The sequence below is a fragment of the Aspergillus piperis genome (genome assembly GCF_003184755.1).
Source record: "Aspergillus piperis CBS 112811 unplaced genomic scaffold BO85scaffold_2, whole genome shotgun sequence".
Lineage (NCBI taxonomy): Eukaryota > Fungi > Ascomycota > Eurotiomycetes > Eurotiales > Aspergillaceae > Aspergillus > Aspergillus piperis.
This window is the reverse complement of record NW_020291592.1, coordinates 800,559-819,903: the sequence shown is the minus strand read 5'-3', so window position 1 is coordinate 819,903 and position 19,345 is coordinate 800,559. Positions and strand designations below refer to the sequence as shown.

Below are 19,345 nucleotides of genomic sequence, written 5' to 3'. Positions count from 1 at the left end.
TCGTCTGCAGCCAGAAACATCCGGTTGCCCTGTTATGCCCAGCTGGGCATCCCTCGGGCCCGATTTCTAGCCAGATCTACAGTAGGTAGTTACAGTGGGCAAGTTACCCGAGTGTTCGGTGTTCAAGGTGCCTGGGTACCTTATTCGTACTGAATTACTGATACTGTAAAGGGGAGTGCACCGCCTCGCCCAACTGTTGTTCCGGATTCCGGTGCCCCCCATACTCCGTAGAGTGTGACGTATCCCGCTAGTCTGAACATGACTCCTAGGCAGACACAACTACTCCTATTTACCAAACTATCACCCGGTGTTCTTCCATACATACGATCATTTCTAGTTGATAAAGGTATACAATTCAATCTCGCTAGTGTCATACAGATTTGGAGCGTCACTTGTTGCCTTTTGCCACGTCTGACAGGGAACAATTGTGTTAGGTTATTACACAGACATTTGAAGCTTTTGTGGTGAATCAGCTGGTAGATATGGCGACCCTGAACTTATCGGCAAATGGACCTTCGATATCAAAGAGCTATCAGAATGTCGTGAACTCTTCTTTTGCGGGTTCTGACACAAAATCTCCTACTTATGGACAATGGGCGATCTTCTCTGTCTCTACACCGCTCGTCAATGCATTCCAGAAAGAGAGTTCTAACAAAGAAAGTGTCTTGAAGGTTCAAGATACCGGAGGTAAGTCTCTCCCACTAACTAAATGAAACTTTAACTGACTATATTTCACAAGCCGGGGAATTGGCGGATCTTATCGATGAATTTTCAGAAGGGAAAATACAGTTCGCTTATGTCAAGGTTGTAGATCCGAACACGGGTCTTCCCAAGAATGTTCTCATTGCCTGGTGCGGCGAAGGTGTTCCTGAACGGACAAAAGGATATTTTACCAGTCATTTGTCTGCCGTTTCGAAGTTTTTGCACGTTAGTTCACACTTGCCCCATTCCTACTTCTTATCTGACTAAAATATCTACCAGGGATACCATGTACAGATAACTGCTCGCTCGGAGGGAGACCTAACCGCCGAAGGAATCATACAGAAAGTTGGCGACTCATCTGGCGCAAAGTATACCCCAGGTACAGCCCAACAACCATCCTTGACACCCAAGCCGCCGATATCGACGAAGCCTGTTTTCACCCCTAGCCGAACTGCTGGCATTGATCTGAGAGCAGGGGGATCGGGCCCACAGCGGGTAGTCCGGAGCCATGATGACAATGATGGCTGGGGCCCTGATGCGCCACCTGTTACTAGAACCGAACTTGAAAAGGTCCAACCAGCCTATAAGCCGACGAAGGTTGATATCCAGAAACTGAGGTCAGAGCCAAGAGATGCCACGGCCGTGAATGACGCGCAGCGTTCTGAGGATCGTGGCGATATTGTCAAAGGCGGTTACCAACCTGTTGGGAAGGTAGATATTGCCACAATCCGGAAACAGGCCCGCGAAGCAGGCAACTTTAGTGATGATAAGCCAGAGCCTGTGCGGGGTGCATATGAGCCCGTCGGAAAAGTCGACATCGCTGCAATTCGGTCCAAAGTACAGAAGCCAAACGTTTCTACAGCTGACAACGAGCGCGGCTCTCACGAATTGACTAATGCAGCGCCATCCAGCAGTTCCGAGCGTCTGAGCAGCTTACCGAAGCCGAAAGTGGCGAACAAGTTCGGTATTAATTCAGCGTTCGTGGGTACAAAACCGCCTCTGCCCGTTGTCCCTTCTACAAAGCCGGGCTCTTCTACCGCACAGATTGGCAGTGCAAGCCGTACATTTGCCGATGAAGGTGGAAAGACGCCGGCACAACTCTGGGCAGAGAGGAAAGCTAAAGAGCGTGGACAAGAGAATGTATCGGCCCCGCTACCGTCTAATGGCGCCACTGCCATCAACCAGGAAAGTGAAAAGGGGGAATGGAAGAGTTCCTATAGCGGCAAAACTTGGGCCCCGGTTCAGACCACTAACACCGGCAAGTCCTTCGATAGTGACGTTCCCCAGCCGTACCAGGCGTCAGATTCTGCTCCTACTGAGTCGACTCAAATTGATACCCAAACTCCCCAACCAAGTGTCAGTGCTATCAGGGATCAATTTTCTCAAGGCCCTGCGCCAGACTCTCCTCTGGTACGAGAAAATGCCAAGAATAGCAGCCATTCCATTCCTTTACCTGGTCTGCGGGTCGATTCTCAGGACTTGGAAGCTCCTCAAGAGCCTGTAACTCGTCAAGAGCTTCCCACCCCGCCGCAACAGCCTCGATCTCCAACCCCACCCAGTCCGGAGCGCGAAACTTCCCCAATACGCGTTGCCCTACCCGTGGGTAAAGGACCCACTGATGTTCACGAGGAGCAACGCTCGCCACCTGTGATACCCATCGGAAGTCTACAAGACGCAGTGCCCAAAGAAGAGGAGCTGGAGGATGATGTGCACGACATTGGACGGGCAACGGCCCAAGCTACTGTTGGTGATGAAATGCAAGAAGATGGGATTAAAGCTCTCGTACAGTATGATTACGAGAAAGCAGAAGATAATGAGATCGAATTGAAGGAAGGCGAGTACGTTACTAATATCGAGATGGTCGATCAGGACTGGTGGTTAGGGTCGAACGCCCAGGGAGATAGAGGACTTTTCCCCAGCAATTATGTGGAGGTAGTTGCAGATGAGGAACCGACCCAGGCGGCTTCAGGACGTCACGAAGATACGGTTGAATCGGATTCTCCAGTACCTGTCACCAAAGTCACTGAATCTCCGGCTCCGGCTCCGGCTCCCGTGCCAATCAATGAGTCTACTGCGACGGCTCTGTATGACTATGAAGCCGCTGAAGATAACGAACTCAGCTTTCCCGAGGGCGCTGAAATAACTAACATTGTAAGTCGTGATTATTCGAGCCTATAAATCTCGATGCCCCCTTTTCCCCTCTTCCCAGCATATGAGGAAGCCTTCAATCATTGATAGCTAATAATCTGGGCGATTGCCTATGTCCTCCAGGAATTCCCCGATGATGATTGGTGGTTTGGTGAGTACCTTGGTAAGAAGGGGCTCTTCCCAGCCAACTATGTGCAACTTGCGAAATAATTGCCGTGCAATCCTTGTCTACTGCAGACTCGCTGAGTGTGACACCCGAACGTGGCCGAGTTGAGCATGAAGAAATCAACTGGCGAGGGGAAAAGAACAGAAGTATTTCTGCGAAGGTGCAACTTTCCTTGGCAGGTTGTTGTTTGGGGGAGGGGCTTGTTTCCTGCCTTTGGTGCTTTGTAAATGTACTTAGTATGCACTTGTTATCAATTCATAGTGTATAGTTTCGAGCCTTGTATTGTTTGGTCAGCGGGGTCAAATATTTCTAGGTCGAGAAGAAGGGTGTTGTTGGTATACGCAAGACTTCACCGAAGAAGGAAGTGGCTGAAGTTCAAAACAACATGGGTGTATAGCAGTACCGTGACTCTGAATAGAGGTCCAGAAAGCCGATGGACCGCTGTTAAAACGAACGAATCAGAAGGTAGAAAGCGGTGCCACTACTCATTAGTAATAATCACATGACATCCTGATCTAACTCTACTGCACATGAAATCCGGCGGAGTGAACCACTGTGGGTACTACAGAAAAGGATAAAGGGCGCTGCCCGGGTTGCATACTTCGTTATTTCTTCTTCGATATTTGAAGCATTGAAAGAAAGGTTAGCCCCGTTTTTTGTGAATGTTGGCAGAGATATTGTGAGCATACAGCACCTAACATGAAACTGTACCTCTCAGTTATTATTTTCCCCAGTATTGTCAAGAAGATCATCCACGTTTGATAAAGGCATTGGGGCCTGTATCACTGGGCACTTTTACAACGATGACAGCTCTTAGCGAAGATCTGCTTGTGACTGTGAACAAGCTTCAAGATCTTGTCTTTAATACGATCGGAAATGACTCCCTTGACTTGCCGCAGATTGTACGTTCCTTCAATATTCACCCGGCAAGAGTCCGCCCCTGCTATGGTGCTAATAATCTGTGCAGGTTGTTGTGGGCTCTCAGTCATCTGGCAAATCGTCCGTACTTGAGAACATTGTTGGCAGAGACTTCTTACCACGAGGAAGCGGTATAGTCACGAGGCGCCCGTTGATCCTCCAACTCATAAATATTCCCAGCGAACGGCACGATAAGCCCGAAAGCGATGAGGTTCATATACCCCATACAGCAGCAAGTGTGGCGGGACAGTATGAGTGGGCAGAATTTCACCATCTCCCTGGCCGCAAATTCGATGACTTCGCCTTGGTTAAGCAAGAGATTGAAGCGGAGACCGCAAGGATAGCTGGAAGCAACAAAGGAATTAATAGACAGCCCATCAACCTCAAGATATTTTCACCGCACGTACTCAATCTTACCATGGTTGACTTGCCGGGGTTGACGAAAGTGCCTATCGGGGACCAACCGTCCGACATTGAAAAGCAAACACGGGCTCTAATACTTGAATACATAGCGAAGCCGAACAGTATCATCTTAGCTGTTTCGCCTGCTAATGTTGACCTTGTGAACTCTGAAGCTTTGAAGCTTGCTCGTCAAGTGGACGCCATGGGTCGAAGGACAATTGGAGTTTTGACGAAACTGGACCTCATGGATCATGGCACGAACGCCATGGACATTCTCTCTGGGCGGGTCTATCCTTTGAAGCTCGGATTTATTGGAGTTGTCAATCGATCACAACAAGACATTCAATCTGGGAAATCACTGTCTGACGCATTGCACGCCGAAGTCGATTTCTTCCGACATCACCCAGCCTATAGGAATATGGCGAACCGTTGCGGTACGCAGTTTCTTGCGAAAACCCTGAATACCACCTTAATGTCCCATATTCGGGATCGGCTGCCCGACATCAAAGCGCGTCTTAACACTCTCATGGGTCAAACTCAGCAAGAACTTGCAAGCTACGGCAACAAACAGTTCAGCGGAAAGGAACATCGTGGATCCCTTATTCTACAGCTTATGACGCGCTTCGCCTCGTCTTTCATATCTTCCATCGATGGAACGTCCTCCGAAATATCAACCAAGGAACTCTGTGGAGGGGCGAGGATATATTATATCTTCAATTCGGTTTTCGGCAACTCTCTCGAAACAATCGATCCTACCCACAACTTAACTGTTACTGACATTAGAACTGCTATTCGGAACTCGACTGGTCCACGTCCGAGCCTATTTGTTCCGGAGCTCGCTTTTGACCTGCTTGTCAAACCTCAAATAAAAATGCTAGAAGCTCCTAGCCAGAGGTGTGTTGAATTGGTCTATGAGGAACTCATAAAGATTTGTCATACGTGCGGCTCGCAGGAATTGCTTCGTTTTCCACGGCTTCAAGCGAAACTGATAGAGGTGGTGTCTGACCTTCTTCGTGAGCGTTTGGGACCGTGCTCAGCTTATGTTGAATCGCTCATTTCCATACAGAGGGCATATATCAACACAAACCATCCTAACTTCCTCGGTGCAGCAGCGGCTATGTCGTCTGTCATGCAGAACAGGCAAGAACAGGAGAGACGGGCAGCGCTAGCCGATGACCGGAAAAAGCGCGAGAAGAGACGGTTGAAAGAACTCGGAGCGGTGAATGGGAACCCGCCAGCATCCCCTGAGGATGAGGACGAACAGCATGCAGATTCTAAGACGCAAAATATTCCCATCAGGAGTCAACCTCCGAGAAATACCAGAAGCATGTCCCCTCACTTTGGCAAAGGACAAGAAGGTGGCGTGACCGCAACCTTGAATGGAGCCCATGCACAGTATCAAACTGCTTTTGGGACAGCCAATACCACTCGTGATTCGTTCCTTAACTACTTCTTCGGTAAGGACGGCGCGCAACCTACCAGCTCATTGCCTCAGCTGTCGGGACAGAGCCGTCCATATACCAATGTCAATGAAGCAAGCATTAGTCACAGCACTCGCCGGACTGATATACGTTCCCCTATCATGTCAACTGATGAGTTCCCACCTCCTATGGAATTTACCGGTGATGTCGGAGCTGCCGTAAGTTTCTCGTACCCTTTGTTACACGAAAGACATGTGCTGATCATCATTGTAGCCGAAGGACGACCCCGAAGCTGTCCTCTCCGACCGTGAACTGTTAGAGACCGAGCTGATTAGTCGACTCATATCTTCTTACTTCAACATCGTTAGAGAGACCATCGCAGATCAAGTTCCTAAGGCTATCATGCATCTCCTTGTCAACCACAGCAAGGATGTTGTGCAAAATAGACTCGTGAGTGAACTTTATAAGGAAGATTTATTTGCAGAGCTTCTTTACGAGGATGATGGCATCAAGGCGGAGAGGGAGAAGTGCGAGAGATTGCTGGATACCTACAAGGAGGCAGCGAAGATTGTCGGAGAAGTCCTGTAACATTATTGATGAAAGAGCAGACTGGGGACCATCAGCTTGCGCTATCAGCCAAGACAATATCCAGCTTCTGGCCTTCTGAAATCCCGGGGTTCGAATGATGTCGCACATTTTTGTATTTATAGTTTTGACATATTATCATCACCTGCGGTAATCCACAGTTACCCCATGCGGAACAATAGAGAAGCAGTGGTGGCGAGTAGTCAATCAAAAGTAACTAGGTGTTGTCTATTAATGGCCATCGATGCGTCGAAGTTAATAGATGTCAGGACTAGGCAGTATTATGCATTCCAATGTATACATATGTTTATAAAGCTTAAGCCAATTCTTGAGGCACATGCACCAACATACACAATCCACTCAGATGTATTTATATGCACATTTCTGTCTTTATGTCTGGAAGACCTTCCTGGCCGTAATAATGACGTGTAAGATAATTCTAGCGAAACATGACTGCTTTAATCGTTTTTAGCAGTTTTAACCTTGGGGCGCGCACCCTCAATGCCATATAAGGCGCCGCCTATGAACACAAACAACGCGCCTATGAGCACACCTGGTGAAAGGGCATTCCCAAACAGATAGATGGAGAGGAGAAGAGAAACAAGCTTCCGAACATTAAGAACAACGGTGACTGTTAAAGAAGATGACTTTGCGGAGAGGCGATGGACTCCTCGTATGCACAAGTACTGCGTCAGCGCATTAATCAGAAGGTAGATTACACGTGTCGGGACACACGTGAATATTGAGTGCAATTGGAAAATATCCTTAAGAATCGGGATCTGCCGTGATATACCGCCGGGTATTGACGCAAAACGCCATCCCTCGCACGACTCTTCCGAGGAACTGATGCCTTCAAGACCGGCCGATGATGCATGGCTCAGAGGACCCATTCCGGTCATGCCCAAAATCTCAGGCCCAGAAGTTGGGGGATATGTCGAGAAAAGCATCCGCCACTGGCTCACAAGTTGTGCATAAGCGGGTAAAAATAGCGGTAGTGATAGGGTGTGAGAGTAGAACAGAGCTTCTTTCCAGTGGTCTCGGCCGTACTTTGCGTAGAGCCTGTCCGCATATATCCCTTGGAAAGCCGAGAGTATCATCGCTAGAGCAAGGATGGTGAACCCAACCAATGTCGTGGTTGCAGAAGTGCTTTCAACATTCATAGACTGGCCTTTAGCCTTGGCATCTGCTAAAGCAGCAGTGACAACACCCAAAGTAAGCATTAGAACCGCGAGTATTTGCCCTCGCGAATATCTCTTAGCATTGAACAAGTAGCCGATGATCATAGACGCTACTGGGCCCCCAGATCTTAGAATAATGTGCAACGGAACTGAGATCCTATAGGCAAAGGCCCAGTTGTTGAGAAGATTGACTGTAACGAAAAACGCTGTGTAGACTAGCCATGATCTTAGTGGAATGGCACGCGGACTAAGGTATAGTGAATGAGGTCCCGCTGACACAGAGAGAAAGCCAGGAATCGTTAGGACTGCAGTTAGAAGGAATTGAGCAAACGTTATCAGAGGACCTTGAGCGAAAACGTTAGAGAAACCTGGGATAGGAATAATTGGTTGATGGAGACTAAATACCAGAGCTTGGCTGGTCTCTGTATAGAAGTCAGTTTCGTTCAAACCCCTATGAATTGCGGAGGCACTGCACTTACTTGATGATTGCCTCAAGTGCAAAAACCTACCATCTGGCGTCAGTAGCGGAACGTAGCCATACCTGGGCACATACTCACATTGGCGCAACAGCCACCAAAGATCAAGGAGAACATCAAAATTATATTTGTCCATTGAGGCAGTACAGTATGAGTGGTAGCACATATTACACTTGCTAAGTGCCCAGAAGTGGCACCTGTAGGGCCCATAACCTCATTATTCCTTTTTGCCTGCTTCGGGACCATCTCAGCATCCACATTGTTTATCCCATTACCTGAAGTTAAAGTAGTTTCAAGCTTGTAGTCAGCACCCGGTTTACTCTCTCTCTGTGTCGAAACGGGGTTACGGTCATAAACCGTATCCTTTCGAGCGGACATTTGCTGGCCGTGTTCCGTAGCAGACAAGAGAACGAATTGCGGTCCAGAATGAGACAAGGATAAAGGCAGAATTGGAACGAGAGTGACGCGAGACTTGGGCTCTGGTCGAGACGTGATTATGTTATACGTGTTCTTGGGTTGGTTACCTAACAGTAGGTATTACTTACTATATGTGGTATAGCGTGCATATTCCGGAGAAAGTGACCGCTAACCTTAGATGCTGGCGACCTACTAGCAGCCCCGGCGGCCAGGCATGCTGCTATCCGCCACTAGCAGTCAATCAATCAAGCAATAACCATCTGCCATGATCTACAGGACGTTCCGTTCCTGTTTCTTCTCTTATGGGAGCAAGCAAGCAAGCAAGCATCCCAGAAAATCAGTCTCCTACACTGCATCTGGCTTGATACGCTTAGGCTATTGGGTCGTTAGAATTTCATTGTTGCGAAAGAATATGTTGGAAGTCTATGTCCAAATCAAAATATGATAATATCAGTAGTCATCTACAATATCATCATCGGCCAAAAACAGCCTCTCCTCTTCCAAAGACGGCGGCAGCCGGGGCCCAAAAGCATTGCTGTGGTATCGACGACTGATTTGGGACGGGCTTCCTGTAGGAGGGCCCTTCCATGGAGCCGTAGATGTGACTGCAGGTAATTCAAAAGTGTTGTCAAGCAAATCAAAGTCATTAGCATCACTTTGACTCTCAGTCCCGCTGAGTTTGACAAGCTTATGGAGTCCTTGGGATTGCTCCATATCGCCAGCTATAAGAGCCAGATAAGGCAGTTGGTGAAGAATGAGGTCACTGCGTGACATCATTGTAACAGCTACAGTTGGTTTACTGCGGCTGTCACTTATGCTAGTGGCCTCCTCAAGTTTGGAGCTCGAGTATGATGGGTCCAATAGTTTAGCAGACCATACATCTATGAGATCTTGTATCTCTTCCATATCTCGAAGCAATCGCAACGAAGCCGGGAAAAGCATTTTATATGCGCTTCTTGTATGGTTCGAGCCGTTATTGGGCCATGCAGATCTCTTCACAGGGCTTGGAAGAGCAAACAGTATACCTCGAGTAGCAACCTGATAACTGAGGTCTTCCTGGCGCAATGAGTCTGACCCGGAGTTGTATCTACTGACACCAGCCAACCCGAGCCTGCTTCGTCCCCTTGTGTCGAAAGACAGCATATCGCTGTCGGATAATGCACCTATGCATCCGTCCAGGTAGTCTGTAAATGATAAACCATTGCATGACGGAACATAATTCTCGTGAAGAGCGCAAATAAAGGTTTGATTATCGGTTCCGGCTTCATCCACAAGTTCGTTGACACACACTTGGGATAATTGTGGCCGCTTATGGTGGCTTAAGTAGTCTGGGGGTAACACAACTTGGGCGCCTTCAGTTGAACCGGCATCGACACGTTTGTTATACATAACCTTGCCAATGGCGTGAAATAGCCCAAGACTCGCTTCTCTCTGTGTAACTAAATCCAATGTCTCCCTTTCAAAGGCCGTAAGAGGTATGCTAGATCCTTTCGAATTCCTAGTTTTAGGGGGTGGGAACTTCTTGAACCCCCCAGAATTCATGCAAAGAAATTCCAAGGACGAGATTGCACTTCGAATGTCCCCGATAGTAGAGATATTATGGAGTATGGCAGGGCTCGGAAATCTCTCACGCTTGGAAAGCCGAGCCTCCTTTTCTAGCACGAGATGCAAAGCCTTGTACATAAAAGTCGGGGCTATGCTATTAAAATCAAGGATGCTCGTTTTTGGGTGATTGTAGAGTACTGGTCCTAGCAACCGATGGACTGTTAGGCTATCTGAAGGAAAAGATCGTGAGTTAAGAAGTGTCTCTGACACGATCAAGACAATCGGGGAGTTTCGTTGCACATCAGTTTCAGAATCTATGTTATGTTGTGATGTTCTGTCAAGATACCGCAGAAGAGCTAGTCTGAACGGTGTTAGGCCAGACGCAGAACCTGTAAGCGTTGGAAATTCCTCTATGAGAATTATGCGCCGTCGCGAAGCATCCGCATTATTGTCATTATCTCCAGGTCCGGGAGAGCTAGTCACCTCATCTAGGTCGAGTCCTTTAAATTCGTTCCCACGCTCCAGGAAGTCATCAAAACGGGAAGCAATCGATACATGTGCTTTGGTGGCAGACTCTGATGAAGAAGGGTTTTTCCATTCGAGAATGTCGTAATTCAACACAGCTGATAGTAATGAAACTGTAGCCGTCTTACCGCTTCCTGCAGGACCTCGAAGGACAAGTAGCTTGTCTTCTGTTAGAAAGGAATCAATGTAGCGAAGCATAGTGCTAGACAATTCTTCCTTGAACTGATATGGAAACAAGCACGAATGGAAAGGCCAAAGAACAAAGTGAGGGGAGAGAAAGGCTGGTAGCTTACCTGTCGCTCCCCTCTGGCAAATGTATTGTTTAACCAGCTTTTCACATCAGAAACCTTCTTGTGGTGAACCGCCAATTCTTCTATACTGGATGGAGCAAACTGCTGCGCCCATGGCAAGGTTCTATGAGCGGGTTGTAAAGAACGTGATCTGGATTTAGGCTGCTCGGTGGAAATGAGAAACCGATTGGCCATCCCAGCAGATCGTTGTCTAGGTTTGGAAGTTTTAGTTGAATCATTTTGGTCCGAGGGAGTTGTCCAACCGCCCGCCAGAGTATCAGTATCGAAGGTGATGTGGCGCGTGAATATCTCATCAAACGAATCATAATCATCTTCAATTATTTCGTTGCTGCTTTCTTTCCCATCTGTAGATTCTAGGTCTTGCCTATCACCAATTTCTCGCGCAGGCAATTGCTGTTTGGGGTTTGCGGGGCCATAGAAGCTATGTAGGGAGTTATTCGTCTTTGTAGCATCCAACGAATGCTTGCGTTTCATTTTTCTTGCTTATTCGCGGTCTGCAAGGTAAATAGTCCGGAGCCAATGAAGAGACTGGGAACTGGCTGTGGTGCTCCGTACAATCGAGAAGGGCAGGTAAGCAACACTTTAATCTGAATCCTGGGCCTCCCGATCGAATGACAGTCTAGCTAATTCCGCTGACTTTTCGCGATGGGACAGGCAATTCATGACCATTTGATATGATGGATGCGAGAAAGCAGATGAGTCACTGAGCAAGATCCAATTTTGACATTGATATGTCTAGCTAGAGGCTGACATAGAAGTATAAACAAGGAAGCTGTATGATATAGGTTGGAATATTGCAATGCGGAATCGAACTCCTGCTACTCGTTACCGCCTACACAGAGCTTAGGTACTGCACTTTCTGCGCGCACGAGCCTCTCGCCCGCCGCATTAGCCTTTATCTGGTATGACTTGGTGGGCCAGTGTCTGGACGCGGACGCGTCTGTGTCCCTTTGTAGTTTGGCATGTGCTTATTTAGCGCCACAGATTAGAGATGTTAACCCAAACTAGATGACCAATGCACTGTATCATTGTATGACTTCCCCCGCTCATGATCACATTGAGCCCCGGCGGAATTTTTGAGCGGAGCTTACATGTCGCTGTTCTTGAAGTAACTCATTTGCAGGTATTAGAGATTAAACCGAGAATTACACGAGACAATCGAAATGGACGATGGGAAAAGAGAAAGAAAAAAAAGATACCACAGATCCCCTATCTACAGAGCATATTAGTTCGAGTATATAATATGCAGTGGTCTAGCGCTGATTTCGCCGAAGAGTACTAATAAATATTCCAACCGAATCGGTAGCCCCTGTACATCCACATTATCGTCACTCAAAATACCCTCCACATGGATGGAGATGTCTCGCAAATATTTGTTATTGAACAACCGTGTCAGTGTCGAAAAGGAGCTCGTTATTATGAGCCACCAAAGACGTCATAGTAGTAATTGTCATCAAGGCCATCTCGCGTGGGAACTTGGGGCGCTTCACCCGCGAAGGCCACATCATCAAAGCGAACATTCAACAAACGGATCTTGAGCCCGTAATCGCTGACCAAACTTATAAGCTTGTTTGTCTCTGCAGTTATAGGCTGCTGGTTGAGAAGCATAAGCAAACCATCAAGCCACTCAGATGCGACACTGGTTGATTGTGGACAGAAACTCAACAGCGCAGTTTCACCTTGCACTGATCTGCTCGAGGTTCGGCGATGGCCATTACTTTTCTGGATGTCCCCAGTCCCGTGTACAGGCTGCGAGTAGCCGTGCACGGTAATCTTAGTATAAGATACAGCATGAGACATGTCCTTTGCAGGCTCCGCTGACTGATCGTTGGATGAAGCAGAGACATTAGAGACCACTGAAGATACCGATGAGAGGTCGACTGAAGTAGTAAAGCGCAGTCAGTATTTGAATCCAGAATAGAACAGATCACGCATCGACATCAACGGAGCAAACTTACTCTTCTCGGGTAAAGTATCGAGCTCTGGACACCTCTCAAGAATGGAGTTGAAATCACCAAAGTGTAAGAACCTCCTGTTGTGCGAAAGTTGAGCATATTTCCATGAGCGTTGCTCGGTTCCCACGTCTGAGCTATCAGAGCCCTCGTTGAGGAACCATGCGCCGTGCAACAGACAGCGGATTCTCTGTTCTTTAACAAACTGGAGTGCTTCGTGATACAATTCTTCGCGCATCTGCTGCAGGTGTTGGCCCCAGGCATCTTCATACGTGAGCCCCAACAACTCCATTTGCAATTCGCGGAGCCGACCATACTCGAAGTTGGTCAACTCTTCTTCCACTTCTTGCACATCCTTTGTCCGAGGTGCTCCACCAACAACAGACTCGATCAGGATTCGAACAAGCTCAACGATCTTTCCGTAATCTTCGACTTCCGCTCCGGTAGCCTTCCATAGACGAAAGAAAGCATGCAATCCTGCTACATGCAATCTGGTCCAATGCAACAGCAGAGGCTCAAACAACTTGTCAAGGTTAGAGCGAGACTCTAGTAGAAGATAACCCTTGGAGTCATCCATTTCCGATTTGTCCACCTCAAAATGCTGGTATAAGATCGAAGTGACTGACAGTGAGGCACGGGCAATGGGACATCGCTGCTGAGGAAGCTTCGTGGACTGCTCCAGAAGCATTTTTTGGAACTCATCTTGATGATTCCTGACATAGTCTGCCAAATCCATCATGCCCAAGAACCCGGTATCCTCAAACTGCATCGAAGGACTCTCCGTCTCGAAACCAAGACGCCTCCACTTCTCAGAACTGTGTTTCTTAGACTGTTTCATCTCATCACCATTATCGAGGCCCTTTTCTTGGCTCCGCTCATGCGAGCTAGCCACATAGATCCCTTTCAAGGCTCTCCTGTGCTCTGGCCTCTCCAGATCCAAGGGTATCTCTCTCCATTTCCTCAGAAGAACTTTGGTAAGAGACTGAAATTCTATTAATGGGTGCACGTGATCCTGCAGTGCAGTACCTTGCATGAGGGAATAGACTGCTCTGATCACACCGAGATCTTGCAGCTTTTGAATAAACTTTGGCCACTCTGTATCTGCCTCATTCGTGATAGAGTCGCGCATGAGCGAATTAATCAACTGAAGTGCATTTGCGCAGAGGGCATGGTCTGCAGACGAAAGTCTATTGACAAGCATTTCCAGGAATTGCGGATAAATGGCAATTGCGGGCTTCAATGCACGAAAGCCAAAGTTTCCATCTTGTGATAAGTGATTACCTGAGTAAGGATGTGACACTATGGAAACTAATATAGACATTGCACCCCTTAGGATGTTAACCAATGGGTGAGTCACTATGAGTTCAACAACCTGGAAAGAAAAGACGGTACGATATATCAGTATGTTACTATATAAGGTGGTTTGCGGGAGTATGTTTTAAAAAAGACGGAGAGCTTGTTCATGTTACCTACTCTTTCAACCATGTCTTGGTCTACTAGATCCCAGCCTTTGTCAACTTCTAGTATTCTGGCGAAGCTTGTGAGGCTATATGCCAAGGTGTTACCACTTGCATGCAGAGTCAAGTAGCGTAACCTAGTGAGTCCACCTTCTGCGATGAAATTATCGGCAAAGGAGGGATCCCCAATGCTCCCTTGGAGTTTAAAAACTGCCATTTTGCGCACCGCATCTTCGTCACTTCCTAGCCTCTCAACCAGCTCAGAGATGCTGGTTTCCATGGTGGAAAGTGGTAGTAATGTGGCCCCTCCGGTCGCAATAGAGTACGGGCAATCGTCAAAGCGAGGGGAAGCCAATCAGTAACCGTACCCGTTCTCTGACCAATTTTCATACAAGCAGTAGATTCCGAGTGGCATGGCCCTGTAAGGACTTCAGAAAACGAGGCTCAAGGGAATCAGCACCTTCTACCGGTTGAAAGAGAATAAGGGAGGGTGGGTTGCCAAGAGATCCAATAACGGAACTCCGCACTTGGGCTAGATCGAAACCGGGCAAGTTCGACCCATTAATGGACTCCAGGATATGTAGCTGACCTGCGATATAATTTAAACTTGACTACTTGTGTATCTGCGTATCGGGGGCCAGGGGCCAGGAGTAAAGGTCCAATTGCTGTCATCTACTCCATCAAGTTAATTGGGTGGCGATCAAGGAGCTTTGGCGAAATGATCATTTTTACATGACCTCGTATTTAGCTGTAACATGCAATCAGGGGACATAGTACGTCACAATTTCGAGCGGATATCTAAAAGGGGCCCGAAATATCCTTGGCATCTCCTTGCCATCCTACGCAGATAATTAAGTACGCTGGTTTCTCGATCATTATGGAGGGGTCGGTCATTGGAAAATGTCGGCTATTTGACAGGAGGAACATTCAAATTATTTGATAGATTCATTGGTTCACTTGTACGTGAAGGGCCTGGAATTACAACGATGTTCAACACTTGCAAATTGATGTTTCATGCAGGATGATATGGCAGGCTAAGATCTGCAGGGGTAACAACCTAGTAAGCATTGGGCAACTGGACTGTGTATATACTAGTCAGCTAGAGTGGACTAGGTCTGTTTTACGGAGTACGCTCTATCTCATAACTACGCTTCAGTGCATAGTAGTATATCTCAGACGTTCCCAGACACCTAGAGCTTTGAAAGACACGCAACTTGATATAGAGTAAATAAAGTAGATAGTTGCTTTTGCTTCCACTTCCTAAAAACATACATGAATCTACTACTACATTCAGGCGGAGAATAAGGAGACATTTATATATAATGGAGTAGAAGGGTACATCAGGATGTAGATAGAGTTCATAAAGATCTTCGAAAAAAAAAAGACGTCCCGGGAGAGGATCGAACTCTCAACCTCACGATTAACAGTCGTACGCGCTAACCTTTTCTAGGTGTTAGTAGTCTACTCAAGGGAGTGATAATTGTCTGGGATCACGCTTACCAATTGCGCCACCGAGACCGGCTATACACAGCGTCTCTCAAATAATGTTACATATTCTAGTGAGGAAAATGTAAGAACGATTCGTGCTCAGTATTTGGCCGTTCCGCCATGTCATATGGACTTAGTAGTATTGCTATGTAGTAGTCTGTCACTTGGTTAGATATTCTCATCTGTACCGCACGGCTACTTCCTTAGGCACAAAAGCATAGCGCAGAAGGACTCCCTTCTAGTACATAATTGTTGGATGATGAGGCTTTCTTGTTACAGCAATCACTCCTCGGTCGGCCACATCGGGGATAGTCATACTAGCCGAAGGGTAGTGTGCAGCACTTTTTGGAGTACAATTGGAGCGCATGAATAAGATTGGTCTTGCTATAATTGGAATTTGCAAAGTACTAAGTATTATAATTTAGTAGCCAACCATTTTTAGTCCGCTTTAGGCTACCCTTACTGGCTTCAATCCATTGTTACTTACAAGGCTGTTTATTCAGGTGGAAAATAGCAACAATTGCCACGCACCAGGATCTTTCAGAACCACATGGAATGTTTCACCTGATTTGAGTGAGATAATTATCAAGCGTCCTTGTTGTTTCATTCATCGAAGGCCACCCTCGCCCTTTACCTTGTGGTGGCTTCTTCTTCTCGTGCATCATAACAGCTTGCATTGATTGATGTTTTATTCTTAATGTTGTGGCCACTTTCCTTTCTTGCTTCATGACATTCTATCTTCCTCCGCCGACAATTCAGTCCGAATATTGTACAGCGACGACAGTTTATGATCCCATGCCACACCTTCCAATCGTCCAATGCAATGCCTCTATCACGGCCCAAAACATAAGAAAGCGAAAAAGAGAAACAGCTTTGGAAGATATTACTCCAGCTCTATCAAACAGGTTTGTAATTTTAACAATGAAGCGGCCAGTATCGCTGAATGCAATCAGAGGAAGTGGCTAACTCATATCATTGATTAATTAGGCTTGCCTCATCGGCCCTTCATGATACGAGCCCGCAATTCTGCTTAGACAATAAAACATGCTTAGGCGACAGCGCAGGGGTCTTCACGCGCCAGCGATGTCTCCACAGGAAACGACGAGTCTTCCAGCAGCCACCTGCTTACAATAAGCCACCGCTCACAGACGGTATCTCTTACATGCTACAGTCGGATTCGTCGCAAGACACTTGCATTTCTGGAGTCAGCTCTCCGCCCGTGTCTCCTAGAACAATTCCCCCGACCCCATATCAGCAACCACAAACACTATTCGCATCTGCGTCCTGTCTCCGCCCATGTCATATCTGCCACCGGAGACCGACCACTCGAGAATATGTTGACGCCTATGCAGACTGTGATCTTTGTGGTGGGAGGAGCTGCTACATTTGTTTACGGCATTGTGACTCTGTAGACTGCAGTGGGTTACTCAGGACCCCTACAAGCGGCTGTCAAGAAAGGCCGGACGACGACGAATGGCAGACAGAGCGGGCACGAAATGTTTGCTCTGCCTGTGCGGTCGAAGGTGTCACCGAATCGGGAAAAGAAGTAATAAGATGCCTTGAATGTGTACAAGGCCTCCAATCCCAATGGCAAGCTCTTCATCTACACTAGGAGAGCTTCATGCGGCCTTGGAACAGACCCTGCATGAATAACGTGAGACAGTGGTCTGTTATCCGCTGGCGGACTCATTGAGGCTTTTCTCGAAAGACACTTTGTCCGAACCACTAATGTGTAATTATAGAAGATAGAAATTTTGATACCCTACTTAGCAGATTAAGTAATAATGACTTATATCATGAGGCATCCCCATACTTCCTGGTACTTACAAACAATGGCAATGGTTGATGGGGCAGATGTACAGCGACGAAGCACACCAAAAGACTGGTTGTATGTTCTCTAGCCAACGCTGCACCTCATTGGGGCATTACCAGTTATTTCATGTCTATTCGATTCTCGCACCCCACGTATCTTATTCTTGGGGACGCATAATACGATTATCCATTTATAGATATGCTGAGACTAGTGCCTGCTTACTCTATTTCAATTTGTAGATCATGGTAATAAGACTTCAGTATATAATAAGAGTCACTTTGGACAGTCATGAGTAAAGGAATTGCCATCAACGGCCAAACCTCATCTGAGCGCCGGCGTAGTGCCAGAGGCCCCTGAGGAACCCGTGGTACTCAACAGCCTCGTCGGAATTCGTTATCCCACTATTCCTACCGCCGGTGCAGTACATTTCGGTGAGGCGGATATGCCAAGGCGGGTATCCATCCAACTTCAAGAACGGACCAAAAACAAGGAGAAGATCAGGCTCAGGCTTCACTAGGGAGGCATTACGGCTGAGGCCCATTCTTGTGCTGCCTTGATTGACAGGTGCTGTCGGTTGGGTTGGCTGAGTGGTGATCTCACTGATCTCTGCATCGACCAATTCCATAGTAATGTCCTCTGGGGACAATTTACCAGTTTGGGACATCTCCGCCAGGGTCTTGGTCAAGTCAACAAACGTTTCCCTGCCATCAGTCGCAGACAGGAGAAGCACTGTGAGAGAACTGGCGTTGTGTCTGTCAGACGGCGGAACATCTTGCTGTGTATCATAGATAGGGTGGTGGGGAGCAAACAGCCGCAGTGTAGGTTGTTGCGCCGGAGACCCATAGTAAGATGACAACTTGCTCGTGATAGCTTCGTGAAGGACGGGGATGCAGGACTTCAAGATACCTATATAGATGCATAAGTTGTTAGCCCCAACCTTGCCTTCCATTCCCCCCCCTTTCTTATCGTATACGTAGAGGTCTTAGGGGTCTGAAGCCATCACTTACCGGTCTTCTCATAGACACTTAGGACAGGTATCCCAGAACTCACGCTCCAGGCTGAAAGTTCCGCTACTTCATCCATCAAGATTGCTAGGGCATCGTCTTCTTTGCGTAGGGATAAGATGACGCTCAGATGTTCGGGTAAGCGCTTCAAGCCTTTCACATCCTTTCGTATTAACTCTGGTGTTCGGTGATGGTAATAGACGATGGCGAAGATTCGATCCACAACAGCATGGTAGCTCAAAATGAGACGAGAAAAAATCCCAAAGATGATGTGAACAATGGCGTATGTGAGTAGATGCAGCTGCGACTTGACAAACGTCCGTATTGGTGTCTTTCGAGGAGCCTTCTTGCGCCGCTGAGTTGGTCTGCGTGGAAGATCAGACGGGTCTGGCAGATATGGCCTTAGCAATTTCTCGCGCTCAGCAGCATTGAGCTTCGTTCCTCGAGAGCGAATATCATCCCTGAACAATTCTCTATCACGCTGCGTAACCATGATTTATTATCTGTGAGCGCTAGCGCAGAGTTACTCCCAGATGTTTTGATTATGTTGAGGAGATGTAATTCGTATGGGTATTATTAGACAGTAGTTCGGGAGTCCAGGCGGCGGGTGGCAGTGGTACTAGTGGTGGGTCCCAAGGACCGAATTCGATTCGAGCTTGGGAAATCCCAAGTGCTCCTCCGTACAAGATCGGTAACTAGCTGGAATACGGACTACTCCATATTCATACAAGGTGTGTAGAGATAGGTGTATCCATGCACATGGCATCCAAGTTTGCAGTGCTAGTATTGATGCGCCAGTCTAATCCGTAAGGTGATCTAATTATATATCTAGTCCTG

At 47.4% G+C, this 19,345-nt stretch overlaps 7 protein-coding genes and 1 non-coding gene across 8 annotated transcripts; 3 read left to right on the top strand and 5 right to left on the bottom strand.

Moving 5' to 3' along the window:
* The first annotated feature begins 257 nt into the window (after positions 1 to 257).
* On the top strand, positions 258 to 3,478 carry BO85DRAFT_465685 (putative actin binding protein). The gene is made up of 5 exons (XM_025662080.1): positions 258 to 346; positions 435 to 687; positions 740 to 927; positions 982 to 2,853; positions 2,941 to 3,478. Exons 2-5 carry the CDS (start codon positions 483 to 485, stop codon positions 3,058 to 3,060), a joined length of 2,385 nt encoding a protein of 794 aa, XP_025519703.1. The 5' UTR covers positions 258 to 346; positions 435 to 482; the 3' UTR covers positions 3,061 to 3,478.
* A 105-nt stretch (positions 3,479 to 3,583) lies between these two features.
* On the top strand, positions 3,584 to 6,572 carry BO85DRAFT_412434 (dynamin-related GTPase DNM1). Its single transcript, XM_025657571.1, has 4 exons — positions 3,584 to 3,658; positions 3,735 to 3,918; positions 3,984 to 5,975; positions 6,031 to 6,572. The coding sequence occupies exons 2-4, from the start codon at positions 3,820 to 3,822 to the stop codon at positions 6,343 to 6,345; spliced, it is 2,406 nt and encodes an 801-aa protein (XP_025519702.1). The 5' UTR covers positions 3,584 to 3,658; positions 3,735 to 3,819; the 3' UTR covers positions 6,346 to 6,572.
* A 34-nt stretch (positions 6,573 to 6,606) lies between these two features.
* Positions 6,607 to 8,522, bottom strand: BO85DRAFT_388785 (putative UPD-GlcNAc transporter (Mnn2-2)). Its single transcript, XM_025656726.1, has 4 exons — positions 8,078 to 8,522; positions 8,000 to 8,025; positions 7,926 to 7,942; positions 6,607 to 7,864 (listed from the first exon to the last, which is right to left on the bottom strand). Exons 1-4 carry the CDS (start codon positions 8,372 to 8,374, stop codon positions 6,801 to 6,803), a joined length of 1,404 nt encoding a protein of 467 aa, XP_025519701.1. The 5' UTR covers positions 8,375 to 8,522; the 3' UTR covers positions 6,607 to 6,800.
* Positions 8,523 to 8,795: 273 nt separating this feature from the next.
* BO85DRAFT_445178 (putative cell cycle checkpoint protein Rad17) lies at positions 8,796 to 11,579 on the bottom strand. Its single transcript, XM_025659196.1, has 2 exons — positions 10,777 to 11,579; positions 8,796 to 10,642 (listed from the first exon to the last, which is right to left on the bottom strand). Exons 1-2 carry the CDS (start codon positions 11,266 to 11,268, stop codon positions 8,864 to 8,866), a joined length of 2,271 nt encoding a protein of 756 aa, XP_025519700.1. The 5' UTR covers positions 11,269 to 11,579; the 3' UTR covers positions 8,796 to 8,863.
* A 297-nt stretch (positions 11,580 to 11,876) lies between these two features.
* Positions 11,877 to 14,803, bottom strand: BO85DRAFT_474359 (ELMO/CED-12 family protein). The gene is made up of 3 exons (XM_025662658.1): positions 14,220 to 14,803; positions 12,753 to 14,118; positions 11,877 to 12,674 (listed from the first exon to the last, which is right to left on the bottom strand). Exons 1-3 carry the CDS (start codon positions 14,481 to 14,483, stop codon positions 12,211 to 12,213), a joined length of 2,094 nt encoding a protein of 697 aa, XP_025519699.1. The 5' UTR covers positions 14,484 to 14,803; the 3' UTR covers positions 11,877 to 12,210.
* A 785-nt stretch (positions 14,804 to 15,588) lies between these two features.
* On the bottom strand, positions 15,589 to 15,721 carry BO85DRAFT_t24. The gene has a single exon. It is a non-coding gene; the product is annotated as a tRNA-Asp (tRNA).
* A 399-nt stretch (positions 15,722 to 16,120) lies between these two features.
* Positions 16,121 to 17,494, top strand: BO85DRAFT_465680 (uncharacterized protein). The gene is made up of 2 exons (XM_025662079.1): positions 16,121 to 16,596; positions 16,679 to 17,494. The coding sequence occupies exons 1-2, from the start codon at positions 16,418 to 16,420 to the stop codon at positions 17,301 to 17,303; spliced, it is 804 nt and encodes a 267-aa protein (XP_025519698.1). The 5' UTR covers positions 16,121 to 16,417; the 3' UTR covers positions 17,304 to 17,494.
* Positions 17,495 to 17,669: 175 nt separating this feature from the next.
* Positions 17,670 to 19,110, bottom strand: BO85DRAFT_388777 (ditrans,polycis-polyprenyl diphosphate synthase). Its single transcript, XM_025656725.1, has 2 exons — positions 18,512 to 19,110; positions 17,670 to 18,410 (listed from the first exon to the last, which is right to left on the bottom strand). Exons 1-2 carry the CDS (start codon positions 18,999 to 19,001, stop codon positions 17,812 to 17,814), a joined length of 1,089 nt encoding a protein of 362 aa, XP_025519697.1. The 5' UTR covers positions 19,002 to 19,110; the 3' UTR covers positions 17,670 to 17,811.
* Positions 19,111 to 19,345: the final 235 nt, after the last annotated feature.